This window comes from Pezoporus occidentalis, unplaced genomic scaffold (genome assembly GCF_034315485.1).
Source record: "Pezoporus occidentalis ecotype Australia unplaced genomic scaffold, CSIRO_AGI_Poc_V1 ctg130, whole genome shotgun sequence".
NCBI lineage: Eukaryota > Metazoa > Chordata > Aves > Psittaciformes > Psittacidae > Pezoporus > Pezoporus occidentalis.
Window position 1 is genome coordinate 1,098,029 of NW_026913104.1, and position 15,616 is coordinate 1,113,644.

The following is a 15,616-nucleotide window of genomic DNA, read 5'->3' on the forward strand; positions in this document are numbered from 1 at the left end:
AGCGTGCCCGGGAGGAGGCAGTGGGTAGAAGAGCTCCCAATGCTGATGCGAGGGCAGCCCCCTCATTTCCCAGGGGTGCCAGACTGCTGGCACCTCCTCCTGCAGGATGCTATCCCAGGGAAATGCCCTCTCCTCATCCAGACCTTGGGATGCGGAGGCCCTGCCCAGCAGTAAGAGGGCTGGGAAAAGTCTGCTGTCCCCTTTGCACCATTGCTCAAGGACTCCAAGCCTGGATTCAGGCTGCAGAGAGGGGTGCAGGAAGGAGACAACACATTGCTTCATGAAGCCAGGGACAGCAGCTGCTCAGCCACCCTGTTCTTGTGCCCTGGGACACACGATGGTGGGGTTTGCTGCTGCAGCATTAGTGAGTAGAAAGTTGAGAGATGTCCTGGAGCCAGGGCACATCTCATCCCCTGTGCACCAGAGCTTTGGGAAGGCAGGGATGGGGCGATGGGGAGGGCAACGGGGAGGGATGCAGAGGTGCTCTACCACCTGGCCAGCTTCAGGAGGGGAAACGGGGCAGCCAGGAGAGAAGGCATTAGAGGAGTGCCAGGGTGAACACAGGAAACCTGCTCAGCAAACACTCACTGCACACACAGCACAGATTTCTTACTGCGCTGGGCAGGCAGACACGGCTCTGCTCTGCTCCCATAACCCTGCAAAGACAGCAGAGGTCATATGTAACCCCCTGATGCCCCAAACCCAGACCCGTTTGCTGGATCCCCCTGTAATCCCATCGTGCAGGAAAAGAGAGGAGGGTGTCAACGTGAAACCAAGGGCTGCAGCGGAGCAGGCTGCGCTGCAGTCTCCCATCCGCAGCGCCGGTGGGAGGTGGTCCCATGCTCGGCACCTGGAGGTGTCAAACATCTATATATAGAGCAAGAGAGGAGCCAGCGCCTCCGAGACGCTGCCCTGGAGGCCATGGGGGGGGTCCCGGGCTCCTCGGCCAGGGCAGCGAGCCGCAGGTATAGGGTGCACGTAGGGCTGCTCACCCATAGCAGTGGATGCTGCATGGAGATGCATGTGGGCACGCACACGTGGGGACCCACTGCCCCCTCTATCCCCTGCAGAGCCCAGGCAAAGGGACTCCCTTTGCTGCCCATTTGGCTGTGCTAGAGCCATGGGTGCCATGTGTGGGGCTGCACATGGGTGCAGGGGCTCGCAGGCTCTGGGCCAGGCAGTTTTTGGCACACTTGGACATCACACGATTAAGCAGGAGGTAAAAGTAAGCCAGGAACAGGGAAGACTCCCTGAGTTTTATTATCTTTGGAAGATACCATTGGCATGCCCGCACTGCTCCTGCTGCACCGCCCCTATCCCCTCTCTGCCAGGCTCTCCTCAGACATGGTTATCTCGGGACCCGGAGCTGCATGGACCAGCATCAAAAGCTACAGTGGGGGGGCTGTGCCCACTGTTCCCCCCTCCAGAGACCAGGAGATGAGAGCCAGAGAGACGCAGCTTCCCTGGTCCCCACAGGCATCCTGGGTGGGATGTGCTCCAGCAATGACTCTGGCACGGGGCACACGGTGAAGTGGCACCACTTGTTAGAGGAAGGGCTGACAGCAGCAGAACGCTGCCTGCCCAGAGGAACAGAGATGCCTTGCACACACCTGCTGGCTAAGGGCTTACATCCCCCAGCACAGCTATTTCTCCTGCTCTGGAGCCCTGGGAAGTGTCACCTCTGGTCTGCTGTAGGGTTCCTTGCCTTGTCCATCACCTTGTCTCCCTTCTTTCATCCATTCAGCTGGGATCACCCTCCTGGCCAGCTCCACGTAGACACCGTTCTCCTGGAAGCGAGATGGGTGCTGCAAGAAGCAAAGGACAGGGCATGAGACTTGCTGCAGTTATGGGGCCCATTTGGAGTGGGCAGGAGGCAGAGGATGCTGCTGTGTAGTGCGGGGAGTGAGGGGCCAGGGCCTGGATGCTATCACCCTGCAAGAGGGGGCAGTGATGAGGGGGTCATCAGCCCTACAGCTGCACTCGCTGCCCATGCCTGCCACAGCTCCTCCTCACCATGGTTATGTAGGTCTCCTCAGGTCTCTTCTTCTTCCCTGCACCCTGTTCAGCCTTGGGTACCTCAGCTCCAGGGATCGAGGAATACAGTGCTTCCTGTGAGAGGGAGATCAGGATGCTTGGGGCCGAGTGGTCCCCCAAGTACAAGAGGGCTGCCTTATCCCTCACTGGGGGTGGCTGGCCTGCAGCCCTCTGCACCCCATCACTCCCCCTCTCCCACCTCCCACCACAGCAGGATGTGGCTGCACCCCAGGGAGGGCAGGCTCACGCTCCCCTGCACATAGCTCAGCCCCAGCTCTCACCTCTGCTCTGTTCTTGCTGCCACCATTCCCAGTCCTCTCCAGGGCCATGTTGGTTGCAGACCTTGAGGGAAGGCAATGGTGTTGTCACCTCAAGCAAGAAGCATCGCCTGCTCCTCCTGCCCTGCCTGCCCTCTCCCAGTACACTGGGATGTGCATGCCTTGGCCAGGCTGTCCCTGCTGTTGGAGTGTCAGGAACCCATAAGATCTGGTAGCAAAGGGGGGGACCGGGCAGGGCAGTGTGGCACTAGAGGGCAGCAGGAGCCTGCACCCCACTGCAGGCAGCGCAACACCCCAGAGATGAACCCTCCAGTTCCCTCCCTCCAGCCCTGCTTGTGGCAGTGAGGATAGTGCTTGGCCAGGGAGAACAGTGCAGGAGGTCTGCAAGGAGGTGCTCTGCTCAGCCCCATAAACCCAAAGCCAGCGTTGGTACCTCTTCCTCAGGCAGAGCCCGGCCAGGAAAGCCAGCACAACGGCCACACAGCCACAGCCCACAGCCAGAGGCCAAGACCCAGTGTCTCCTAGGGCTGCAGCATCCTGGGCGCCTGCTGCTCCGCGTCCTGCTAGGGAGACATCAGTGCAGGGGATGGTACACACAGGGACCCTGATGCAGAGCCATGGTGGCAGGGGCTGAGAGCCTCCAGAGCCCCTCTGCATGGGGTTGAGCAGGGTGATGGGAGAGGGGAGCAGGCACAGGGCACGCACCTCTCTGTTCTGTGGGGCTGACGTGCAGCACCGTGTGGTTCTTGAAGATGCTGCTGCGCTGGAGCAGCCGGACCTCACACACGTACGTGCCGCTGTCGTTCACCTGCACATCCTGCAGCTGGATGGAACCATCCCAGCGGGACACGTCCCCCTGCCACTGCACCCGCTCCCGAAAACGGCCCACAGGGATGCTATGGTTGCTGTAGTAATAAAACACCATCTCCTCCTGCTGGGGCACAGACAGCGCTGGATGAAAGGAGCGCAGTGGAAGGGCACTGCACTGTCCGCCTTCCCTGCTTGACAGCCCTCAGGTCCATGCTCTCTCCCTCTCCCCATGGAGTGTTTGCCATGCGCAAGAGCCCAGTTTGCTCCCAGCTCTCTTGGAAAGCCGCAGGACGCAGCACCAGGCACCATGGTTCCCTGCAGTGCAGGGCCACGGGGAAAGGTGGAGGTCCCCATTGCCATGCAGGGGAACATTCCTCTTGTGGACTGGGCCATTCCCCACAGCTCCTGCAAGCTGCCTTGCTCACCTTCCCCTTCTCCCTGCCCCATTCCCTGCTCCAGCACCCATCCCCTGATCCCAACCCACCTTGTGCGTGCCAGCTCCTGCCAGGCGCAGCCAGTCCACTTTGGCCATGGTCCAGCCCTTGGCCAGCGGGTCTAGGAAGAGGCACTGCAGCAGCACAGAGTCCCCAGCACTGGCTCGAAGCTGCGGCTCCATGAACACCCATCCAGCTGACCCGCTGCATCGCTCTGCCAGGGACAAGGACAGCAGGATGAGTCCAGGGAGGACGGCCAGATGCAGCCTGCCTGTCCTCATAGATATCTCCTCTGCAGGTGAGCCTGGGGCTAACGGCACCGACCAGCCCAGAGCGCAACAGGGAGGCTTTGCTGCCCGTGCAGGCAAAGGCTCTCCCTGACCCCTGCTCTCGGCGTGCCCGGGATGCGGGGCAGCACATCCTCCCAGCCACCGGAGCAGGGGCTGCTGCGCTCACTGAACACCCCACGCGAAGGGAAGTGGGGAAGCACAACCCCAGCCCTCTGCGTCTCCGAGCCAGAGCCTGCAGCGGCTGCAGGGCTGTTCCACTGAGTCACGGGCTGGGAGAACCAGTGCCGCTCTCATCCGTACCAGGCCAGGGGCAATTCAACTGCTCCGCACGCAGCTCAGTTCCTCTTTCACAACCTGCCCATTTGGCTTCTTTCCCCCTTGCTCACAGGCTCCAGACCTGGGCCTGGACTTGTCTGGCCATGTAACTACTGGTTAGGGCTCCTGCAGCAGCCGGACAACAGGGAAACAAAAACAAACCAGAGGAACATCAAAGAGCACAGGGCTGATATAAGCCTCACGAAGCAGATGCCGACACGTCGGGCTGCAAAGCGTGCAGCAGGAAGGGGAAACAAGCGGGGCAGCAAATGCCACTGGAGCTTGTCAAGACAAACCCTGCCTGCCCTGGCAGCACCCTGCAAGCAGAGCGGCTGAGGCTCCGGCACTTGTTTGCCAGGATCTAGGTGAGCTGATTCCATGGGGAGCTGCTCAGGCAGGTAGGCTTTGTCCTCAGTGTGTGCAAAGCCACCGAGGGCTGGGCTCTGGCCAAGCACCAAGTGCTTGCCTGATGCCCTGTGAATAATAAATGCAAAGTGCTACAGCTTCCCAAACAGGTTTCTTCTGGTCTTGACCAGCTGTGGGGCTGAAAATGACAAATATTTGCCAGCAGAGAAGACCAAGGGAGCCAGTTGCCTCTGGCAGAGCCAAAATCAATACCTTGGAAAGCTTTCCCTGTATTTAGACTCGACAAAGCAGTTCTACTTCTTTCAAAGCCTTGGAGCCTGGCAGAATAAGCACGGGACTCTGTCCAGGGATGCCATTGCAATTTGAAGCCTATACATATGTGAGCTCTGCAGAAGGCAATACGCAGCACCCAGAGACCAGAGTCACTGGTACCCAGGAGCCCAAGAGGTTCTCGCTGCAGGAAGAGAGGAACCTGTGGGTCTGTTAGCAAAGGCAGAAGGTCAGTAAACCCACCAGAGTGACTTACAGCTTACCCAGCCATGTCAGCGCCAGAGTCAGCCTCAGCAACACCTTCATCTTCTTCTAGAAAGAGCAGCAGAGGTGACACATGCATCAGCCTCCCCTGGGGCAGGAGAGCAGCAGCGTGCAACTGGACCCTAGTCACAAAGAGACTTCCTTCAGGTCCTCAGACAGGGGTATGATGTTTGCTGCCTGGATGCTCAGGTCAGCCCCAGCTGAGTGAGTGAAGCACAGATGTCACTGGTTTGAGACTGAGCCCTGGGAAGGAAGAGAGCAAGCTGGGGGGGAGGGCCCAGCCTGAAACCCTTTTGTGTTTCCCCCAAGTAATGAATCTTTCCGGTGGTTTGGGGGTCGAGTCTCGCATCTGAACTGAGATGTTCGTAAACCTTAACCCTGCTCAGAGAGCAACGGGGAGATTCTTCTGCTACGTACTCAGAGATGTTTGGTCCTAACAACACAGACCCCTTACTGCATGCTGCACATGGTGAGAAGTGTTCAGCCAGTGCCATGTTTGGTCTCTGTATTCGCTATGACCTGCAGCACATCTCTCCAAACAAAGCCAACATCATCCTTCCACTCATAGCAGACGTCTCCTGCACCCTAGGAAGGACTGGCTGTCATTGTCAGGAACATGCCAGCCAGTGTTCACACGTGGTTCACAGGGAGGCAAAAGTCAGTACCCTGCTTGCTGTGCCTCTGCTCCATGATTCAAAGCTACACCTGTTCAAAAGTGAGGGGGGATGAGAGGGGACGTGCAGCTCCATGCACACACACGGAGCAGCAGGAACAGCTTCTGCAGTGGGAAAGAATGAGCCCCTAAGAAAGCTTCCATCTCTTTACATGGCCACAGACATTTGATGATTCGTTTTTCTTTCCAAATGCATTTTCTCAGCAAAGGGAGCTCAGAAACACCCTACGATGGGTTCAAATAGGGATTGCAGAGCCAGAATTAGCTGCTGGGTGACCAACAGTGTGTTCTAGGCTGAAAAACAGTCACCACAGCTTTCCAGTCAGTGCATGGTGTTCTGCCTGCAGTCAGGGATGTAAAACCACCTCTGCCCTTCATCACTCTCCCCTTTCCACAAACATGATCCCAGAAAGTGGCAGAAAGCCTTCTGGAATTCTCTCCAATCTGCTCTGCAAAGAACACGACCTGGTTGGGGGTTGGTTTTTTGTGGCTGGAGGGGAGAGCTGTGCAGTTTGAGTGTGCTGTCTGCAACTCTGCCCCAGCACCGTTTGCTTGTGCACACATAACCTGCAAACACAGCAAACTCACGCTCAGCTCCAAAGCTCTCAGCGGGTGCAGCATCTCCCAGCACAGCAGGCCAAAGCCTCCTACTTCCCAGCTATGCTGCCAAAAGCCATAGAGCTCAAGCAGAGCTACGCTTGCCCAGGATCACCCCCACACAGGGACCAAAATAGGAGCTAGCTTAAAAAGGAGTCCTCAGCACACAGCAGGCTGCACGCTGGGATATCTACATGCAGAACTTCACAAGTTCTCTGCAGCTGAGTGACTGAGGCTCTGGTCCTTACTTCCATCCAATCCTTCCTGCATTTATTACCCTATATCTAAGAATAAATTCCAGTCCTATATGGGAACACATTTGTACAGGTTCCCCCTCTGTGACACGCAGAGCAAGTGGGTGCTGTGCGTGCACCAGCTGAAGGCAGCACCCACTCCCCCAGGCTGTTATATAAATCACAGTGCTGACATCTCCAAATCCTTCCACAGGAGAGTTGCTATTAAACAGACGGGGAGGGGGGGGAATACACGGAAACCATACTGCCTTCAGAGTTTCCTACTTTTGTACAGGTACCTGGATCCTCAGCACTTCTGCGCTCCCCTAGCTCTCTTCTCAGGAAGAACAACCAGCTAACAAACACAATGGCAAAAAGTACTCACCTGGAGTGGTTTGGGGCAGTCAGTTTCTCTTGGACAAATCAACCCTCAGTAACTAATTTGGGGTACCTGAAAGGATCAGTTGCTGAATCGTCTTTGAAGTTGTGCATGCAAGATATTTATCTTGTATGCCAGTCTTTATTTCCGAGTCTCTTATTTCAGGTTCACTTTGGTGGTCACTTTCAACTTGCAAGAGGAAGTTAAGAGCTATACTGAGGTACTGACAAACCAGCACGCAAAAGGAACTGTTAGGAGAGGCAAGGAGGATTATAGATGCATACGCCTTAGAACCAGTGATGGGAACACAGCTTGGTAAGGAGAAGACACCTCGGGGGTGCAAGACATGGCTCAGTCCCACGCTTTGCATTGCAGCAAAGAGATCTGATCAGTCATTAAATGAGAAGTCAAGAGCAGAGAGAATCCTGGCAAGAAACCCTTTTGCAGCCTGTGCTCCCCCTTAGCTCATTTTTTAAGGCCCAGAGCTGGTTAAAGAACCTCTACGCTTGCAGACTGGCTCTTGCCCTGGTGAGGCATAGGCAGCAGGGAACACTGGGTGGCTTTGCCATGCCTCGGTACTGGTGCTGCTGGGGACCACAGGTTAGCAGGCATCTTCTGGGCAGAAGAGCCACTCTCAACATGCTTTTCACACCATAGACAGCTGCTCCCTTTTGAACCACATACAAGACACAGCCCTGGTTTTAGCAGGCACTGAGTTCTTATCTCAAGCCACAGCTGTACCTTTTTTAACCCCCAATTGTCCTCCCCATCCCGTTGAGGGGAAGGACAGAATGGCCACATGGCACTTAGCTGCCAGCTGGGATTAAACCCCAACACAGAGCATGGACTGCTTTCAGTCCACTGCACACCCACACCCCAATCACTTTGAAAGTGCTTTTTCATCCTTCCTCTTCCTCTGGAGTACCACAGCAATTACTGTTCTCCATCAGCATGTTAAATGGTACACAGAGCAACTTCCATACAGCTAACAGAGAAAGTCTCTTTGGCTTCAAGGTGGCAGTTTAGCTTTGCACCAGAATGATTTGCCCTTCATCTAGCCCACAGTTGCAAAGGAGTGCAATTGAAGGCAAACAGTCTGCAGAAAACAAGAGTCATTCATGTTCACAGGGAACTCGAGTACTGCTGAAAGTGGAACAACAAAGCCACTTCCCCTAGGCTGCATATCCCACCAACATCCTTTCTCAGGAAAGTCTCAGCTGGGAGAGACACTGTCTCATCACCCAGCACAGCTTTTCATATGTTAGTTTATAATAGGAGAAAAATCTATTTCTTGATCTGGAGACACGGCTCTACAGTTACCTGCCCCACAGTCGGGAACTTCAGCCTACCTGCAGTGGGCAGCCATCAGAGAGCTGCTAAGGGGGGACTTGGTCCATATTCTTTAGTGGGGTAAATCTGTCACCTAAACACCTCTTACCCATCATCATCTGGCAATCGCTATAGCTAAGCAACAGCTGAGGCTGGCAGTTTTAGGAGTTCAACTATATTTCTCTATATTTAGCCAAATGAAGGAAACCACAGCCCAGAATGAAACAAAGCAATTTATTGGTAATGGCACAAACAGTAAACTTAAATACACATGTAAAAGGAGGCTATTTGACCAATGCCGCATACAGAAAGGAAGCTGAAACCAGCAACTGTTTAGGTGCTAAGCAGACATGAATTCCACTGCTCTCTGTGATCCATTACCGGAGAAGGCTGGTGAGAGAGGACGTACTCTCTCTCAGAGGGCAGTAATGATGCATGTTTGGCCGTTACCCTCAAAAGGCACCTAGAAGAAGAGAGGAGGAACACGTCTCTTCTTCTGAACACAGAAGATTCCTTTGGACATTGCTTCAGTCAATGGTTGAGGTAGATGGGGTTATGTTTCCCCAGATACAGAGTCCCCATTTGCATTTCTGATTTTTAAAAATTGGATTATATGAATTGTGCTTCACTTCTACAAGTAGGAGATGAACCTACTAATGCAGCCCTGGACAAATACTCACAAATAAAAAGGAAAGGGAAAACTCAACAATATAAAGGTAACATTACTTTGCAGCTGGTGACTTAAAAACAGAATCAGAAAACAATAGGAACAAAACAGTGGCATATTAAACCAAGAAACAGTTAAAAGCAGCAGGTTCTCTTGCTCCAAGACAAAGGACGCCAGGTACCAACTTAAGACTGTTTTCAATCCTTAGCAAATACTTCCCCAAAAATGGAGAAGAAATTGTTGTCAATGTCCAATGATTATCACCTTAGAGAGCTGACAGCAGTCTGGAGCAGCCTGTGCTTCAGGCAATTCAGATTCAAGGGCACAGGAAAGGAGGGATGTCACAATAATAAAGGCAGCGAATCTGCAAGTAAACTGAGAAACTGCATTGGCAGGCTGCTGGTAGGGAACAGGCTGTACAGCTGTAGGCACCAAGGTTTCTGCAGGCACTGGAGAAATGAGGTTAAAAGAGTTTTGGTTTTCCACTAAATCAGAAAGATGTCAAAAATCATTGTTTTGTGCTTAAAGTGAACTATCCCATCGGCATTATTCTTCCAATCTACAAAGATTAGAGCAGGTCCTTCAATCTGCACTGGTTATCCAGCAGCCTTCGTACTCATCTAGCCATGATTTTCAGTGCTGTCATTTTGTTCTTTACCCATAGCTTTAGACTTTCATCAGTATGGATCCTCCTCATCCGTGTCCTACACAGGAAGAATGGGAGAGAGAAATTGAGTCTGTATAGGAAGACATGAACCGCTTTATGAGTTTGACAAGATTTTGAGTCTGCTGGGCTTCTGACAAGAGCTTAAATGCTTTCCAAGATGCTGCTGTGCTTCAATAAACCTTAGAACTTGTAGTCTCTAAGCACTTGCAGCTAAATCTGTTTGACTTACCACAGATACACAGCCAAATTGCCACAGCATAACCAACACGCACAGTGTGTTTTAAGAGAAGTAGCAACTAAAGCTCAAGCAAAAGACAAACCACAAAGTGCAGACAGCCATCTCCTGAAAAAGCACCTCCAACCCCTATGAAGAAAGTCCAGTTGTTGTTTTTCAGCTACAACAAATGACACACTTTCAGATCCCCATTGTCTCATCTTTTAACCACAGTAATCATTTGATGGTGTCCCCACCATCCAGCTCTGCAGCTCTCAGCTTGAAAGAAACTCAAAGGTAACAGCTTCTTTGTAAGGGAAAACTCACTAACTTGCCAGCCATTTCCAGTCCAAACAGATTTGCACTGGCTTTGCAATTTTAATTATTTGGCAACACATAAAGCATGAAAAGGTACAGGGCAGAGAACTCAAAAGTATTGAATCATTAAAGGGAGCGAGACAGGATGTTCTTGGTAAGCCAAGTATTTTGGTATCAGAGAGCAAAGTGTCAAACAGATAACAAAACACCCAGCATGAAAGCAGCAGGACTTTAACATTCAAATTTGCCTTCTCTCAAAGGATAAGAAGACATTTTTCAATTTCTAAAACCTCCAACTGTCTGAACCATGTGTTTCTTCAAAGTGGGCCTCCCATCCTTCCCCATCTCCCCCAAAGGGGAGCAGTGGTGCCTCCCTGCTGCCCAGCATTGCACTTGCAGCAGCCTTTCCATGTCCCATGGCTTTTTCTGCTTTCTGCACCTCCTAAAACTCTTGCTCCCAATACTGCTGAGTTGTAACTGTTGTGTCTTATGCAGAACTGCAAACATTTCACATGTAACTTGCATAACTGCTCATTTCTTATTCTGTATCTAATGAAGCACAGAAACCATCAGCACACACTTGTCTGAAGGCTCATGAATTTAGTACACTTGAAATCACTGGCATTATAATAGTGCATCAAGCAACACATTTAAATCCTCCTTAACATACTTCCAGACCATGTATAAAACAGGTAAACGTGTGACTGAGGTAAGCTGGCTCCATAGGACATCAGGGGAAAAACAAAACCACCCTCAAGTTAGGCATATTAATGAGCTTACTCTGGAATGTGCCACAGTTATGGCTGCGGCTGCTAATGCCAGCACACAGAACTTGAGGCCCATTTTACAAAGCAAGTACAGCAGGTGGCAAACACATTCAGTAGTTTCAACACAAGACATCTGATCATCAGAAGCTTGCTGACAGGGTAGCAAGAAAACAACCACCACTTCATGAAACAAACAAATCAAGAGCTTAGCATGATTCCCTTGTGACAAAACCAGTCTAAAGAGCAAGGTTACACACTACCATCTTTACAAGAAACAGAGTGGATTGAGGGATCTATGCCTCCACTCCTCACCTCAGCACTGGCAAATCCCAACTAGTTTTGCAGAGCCTTGAAAGAAACTACACAACACAGTAGCTAGCACTTCAAGTTCTCATTTTTCATCTTCAAGTATCAGCTTTGATTTCAACAGAGACAAATGAAAAACCAACTTGGTGGCTCTCAAGACAACTTCCCCTGCCAGTAACACAGTGTGAGCAGCTTCTGCGCCTAGTCATCTGGGGACACTTCTTTGACATCCAGAGGTGTTATGACAAGCTCTGTCTGCTGCTCTCAGCACCTCTTATGAGCCCCGAAGTTGACAAAAGCCAGTTATGAGAAAACCAGCTTTCACTTACCACACAGTTCAGACACCGGTCCCCGAGTTTCCCCAAGCAGGTGCCTGTCCCTGTATGTTCAGACCTGCAGAAAAACCACAGGATTAGGCTGGACTTTCCCCCAACACACATACTAAGTCCTGTGGACTGTCAGTTCTAGTTCTACCACATTTTAACTCTGCCCAGCAAAACTAAAAAGAACAAAGATCAGGTCCCTTACTCTGAAGGCAGATATGTCACTGAAGTGCTATGAAGGACACAAGAGCTGCCATCTGGCAAATCTCACAACACTAATCAGAACATTAGATTAAAAACCCCATTCTGCAAGAACTTGTAGTACTGAATTCATTGCAAAACAGGTATGGCTCCAGCAGTAGGCACATCACCTGATTGTTCTCAATCCTGAACCTTTCCAGAACAGAACCCTCTGCACTTCAGAAGGGAATTCAGCCTCCAAGGCTCATTCAGTACCTAGCATCTCTGCTCAAGCCATCAGAGGAGAACCAGTTAGCATCATTCAGTTTGGTTTGTTGTTTATGGGTATTTCACACCAAAAAAAGCCGACATAAGCAAAGTATCTTGCTGATTCAGACTGAAATAAATCCAGTTACAGAAGTGAAAGACCGTCTAACATTAAACTGCTTCAGTTCCATGGCCATGCACGAAATGACACAAAAAGGGGATGTACAGCACTTAGTTTATGCTCAAACACGGGGATTTTCCAGAGCTTTCTGAAGGCTGGCCAAGTCATGCTAGTGGAGAAGTAGGTTTCAGTGACTGACCTGCAGATGCTGAGAGCTTATAGAACAAAGGACAGTGGAGAAACTGTCCTTTGGCCAGTGTCAACAAGCCAGAGTGGAAATACAGGTTTTAGGATGCAGGAAAACTTACTCATCAGACACTTCGATGGAGGATTTCTTATAGCCAGGCTTTTTTTTCTCCTTTTGCACTGCAAATTTTCTTCCCATCCTTACCAGCAGCAGAACAACCACAATGATGGAAGGGAGAAACACTAAAATGGACAGCAGCACCGCTGAAGTTAGCTGGAAGGAGAAGCCTGCAGAAAAGACAAACAGCAGCCCAGCTGCCTTTAAGTCTCTGGAAAATGTTCATCCATGGCACAGGTTGCGAGGCTTTCAGTACAAAGCACAGAGCTGACAGATCTGCAGCAGCTTGTCACTGAATCTCTAGGATTCCTGTCAAGCATCCAGCACAGACAGGTGCTTTATTTGCAGAAAGCTACAAAGGAAGGCAGGTCACGACACAGTTCTATCAGTGTGCCTAAACTGCAAAATTGGGGCAGGTCTCACACGCAAGGCAGATGAGGAAATTAAGTAACATTAAGAATCAGCACTTGTGATGCGACTCTTATTTTTAGACCAGTATTAAACTTGTTCTACTGCTGCAGTATGCAGAGAGCCGAACTCCTGAACAATTGCACGCTTTTGATTTCTTTTACCATCACAGCTCCCTCAGTCCCTTCCTGCCCCAATAAATGCACTAGTTTTCAATGTCTGTGGCTCAGAAAGATGGGGTGAGGTAACTCTTGCTGAAATTCTAATGTGGAACTCCAGGGAACTTGTTTCATGAGTGATGCTCAGACTTCCAAGAGCCTGACAAAGCCGCAATGCAGCTGTAGCACCTGGATGAGGACATGCCACTGACATGGAGCCTTACCTCTCTCAGTAACTACCAGGGTCGTTTGGGGAATGTTATGGTACACATCCGGAGGATTCTTCACGCTGCAGATGAACGTCCCATTGTCACTCATTGATGGGCTTTCAATAGCAATGGAAGCATCGCCCTTGGCAACATTCCCAACCCAGGATATCCTGTCTTTGAACTTTCCCACTGTTGTTGGGTATGGAACAGACTGATAATGAAAAATCTAAAAGGAGGCAAAGACAATAAAACACTTGTCTAAGAAAGCAAAGCAAACTACTTTTCGGATTGCAAACAGAAATGAACACATATTAAAAGTGAGAAATAACACTTCTTGTATAGGAGACCTTGTCAAGTTCTCATATGATAACTCTGAGTCAGCCTCATTTCATTACATCTCCAATGCTTTTATCTACCAGCCTCAGCTCTCTGTCACCATCACCATTCTAACCAACTTTTTCCCTTCTGCAGATCTTCAGTTGAGAAGCAGAGTGAGCTTCTTGCCTCATACAACACAGAACACAGCAGTTCTTGAAGGCTTGCTTCTTGCACTTTTGCTCTTGCTGTCTTATGAGTAGAGGCTTAGCAGACATCACTTGACAGAAGAAGCACCCTATTGTTCCAGACAGAAGGATACTCCTAAGAGTTCAAACTCTTCAGGCAACAGAAGGCACCGATCATCTGTAAAGATGTGCATTTTCTGTTTCCACCTTGAAGAAGAGATTTTCAGCGAGCTTTCAGACTCAAGTTTCAAACTGCTGCTCACAAAACAGCAAGCAGAAGCCCTCAAACTTTAGAGGCTGTCATCATCACCGTCTTCAGACTGTCACCACTCACATGTGCTTGCCACTCCAAGAAATATCAGCCATAGCCTGCATGACAGAGCTACAAGGGTCCAGCTGCCTTCAAGAAAGCTTCCGATCAAATGCTTTACACTCTATTCTATACATAGCTACAGTGCACAACACAGCCCTGGTGTCAACACCCAAACCTCATCTACTTTATCATCATTATGCTATTATGCATATATGCAGAGTATTTTTCACCAAAAGAACACTAAAGCAATTTCACAAGGGAAAGAAGGTGACAGTGACAGTCCCAAACCCAAAGGGATGAAGCAGCACAGCAAACAGAACAAGTATGTTCAGAATCTCATTATGCACAGAGGCCTGGTCAGTCTCCACTACAAAAAGAGGCCGTCCCACTTACTGTCTCCATCTGACCACCCGTGACGGGCCGGTATGTCCAGTCTATCGTCAGGCTCTCAGCGATGGGAAAACTGGATTTGAAGGAGCATCTCAGTGCTACCTGTTCACCAACATAAGCTCGCACGCTAGCACTGGCTTTTATTTCCAGGGAAAGAGCACTGCAGGCCCCTGTGGAACAAGCACAAAAGACAAGGATTTGCTTCTTGTCAGAAGCGATGGTGTCCCAAAGGCACTGGTGCATGTGCAGGTCAAGCAGCCTAAAGACGGAAGCCCAGTGATGACTACCTCCCCATAATGACATTTAAAGAAAAGCAGACAGCTCTGCTCACCTATTTCCCTATGGGATCAGAACTGGCCCAAATTACAGTATTTATCTGGAAAACACCACTAAAAGCCTGCAGATACTTATCTGGGGTGGTGAAGAGCCGAGAAATGGAATCAGCTGGCTCTCTGATGAGTCGCCAAGTGCCAGCTTTAGACTAATCCAAGGCAACTCACGCTTCTTTCGGTACCAGCCGAAAGCCCTGGAATCCCGAGTGAAAGTGACCAGACCTCAGCACAGCAGAGAAGGCCAAAGGTACCGCGTTTGGGGCACAGCAGCATGAGCCATTGAACGCTGCCTGCCCTGCGCTGCCCTGCTCAGCGGCTTCGCTCCCCCCACGGTTCTCCTGCCCTTTCCAGCGCTCCCCGCTCCGCAGCGGCCCCGGGGCCCGCAGCGCTTCGCGGCCGCACCCAGCTCCGGCACGGCTCTTCCCGGAGCCTCCGAGCGCATCCCGTCCCCGCTGACCATCCTCCCTGCGGGGCCCGCCGCTCCCGGAGCCGGCTCCCCCCGATCAGACCCGATCCCGTCCCGTCCCGTCCCGTCCCGTCCCGCAGCGCGCCGTTACCGAGCAGCAGCAGGGCTCCCCGCGGAAGGAGGAAGCCACCGCCCGCCTCGCCGCACCGCATCCCGGCTCCGCTCTGGGCCGCAATATGGCTGCTCACCTGCGCTGCGCAGGTGAGGGCGGAGACAGCCCAAGATGGCGGCCCCGGGTCGCCATGGCGACGGGTCGTCTCGGACCGGGAGCGGAGGGGACCGGCCCGGGTACCGCGGCTCCCCGCGCCCACACGGGCCAAGGGACGGGGCGCCGGGCTCTGCCCGCTCAAGGGGACCGGGTCTGGGTGAGCCACGCGGCTGCGTTTTGGGTACTTTTTAGAGCAAAGCCCCGCTTATCGGGCATCCCCCGC

At 51.6% G+C, this 15,616-nt stretch overlaps 2 protein-coding genes across 7 annotated transcripts; both read right to left on the reverse strand.

Annotated features, from left to right (window-relative positions):
* Positions 1–1,220: 1,220 nt before the first annotated feature.
* On the reverse strand, positions 1,221–7,197 carry LOC134158569 (junctional adhesion molecule-like). 6 transcript variants are annotated; one of them, XM_062608639.1, is made up of 8 exons: positions 6,950–7,197; positions 5,061–5,109; positions 3,607–3,770; positions 3,018–3,246; positions 2,746–2,875; positions 2,316–2,376; positions 2,014–2,109; positions 1,221–1,805 (listed from the first exon to the last, which is right to left on the reverse strand). In XM_062608639.1, exons 2-8 carry the CDS (start codon positions 5,101–5,103, stop codon positions 1,644–1,646), a joined length of 885 nt encoding a protein of 294 aa, XP_062464623.1. In that variant the 5' UTR covers positions 5,104–5,109; positions 6,950–7,197; the 3' UTR covers positions 1,221–1,643. The 6 variants fall into 6 exon arrangements, with proteins under 6 accessions (XP_062464623.1, XP_062464622.1, XP_062464624.1 ...); XM_062608638.1 differs by having other exon boundaries at positions 5,061–5,261; positions 6,950–7,194; XM_062608640.1 differs by having other exon boundaries at positions 5,054–5,261; positions 6,950–7,192.
* A 1,295-nt stretch (positions 7,198–8,492) lies between these two features.
* MPZL3 (myelin protein zero like 3) lies at positions 8,493–15,421 on the reverse strand. The gene is made up of 6 exons (XM_062608641.1): positions 15,277–15,421; positions 14,391–14,557; positions 13,197–13,407; positions 12,411–12,576; positions 11,541–11,604; positions 8,493–9,643 (listed from the first exon to the last, which is right to left on the reverse strand). Exons 1-6 carry the CDS (start codon positions 15,335–15,337, stop codon positions 9,617–9,619), a joined length of 696 nt encoding a protein of 231 aa, XP_062464625.1. The 5' UTR covers positions 15,338–15,421; the 3' UTR covers positions 8,493–9,616.
* Between the last annotated feature and the right edge of the window lie 195 nt (positions 15,422–15,616).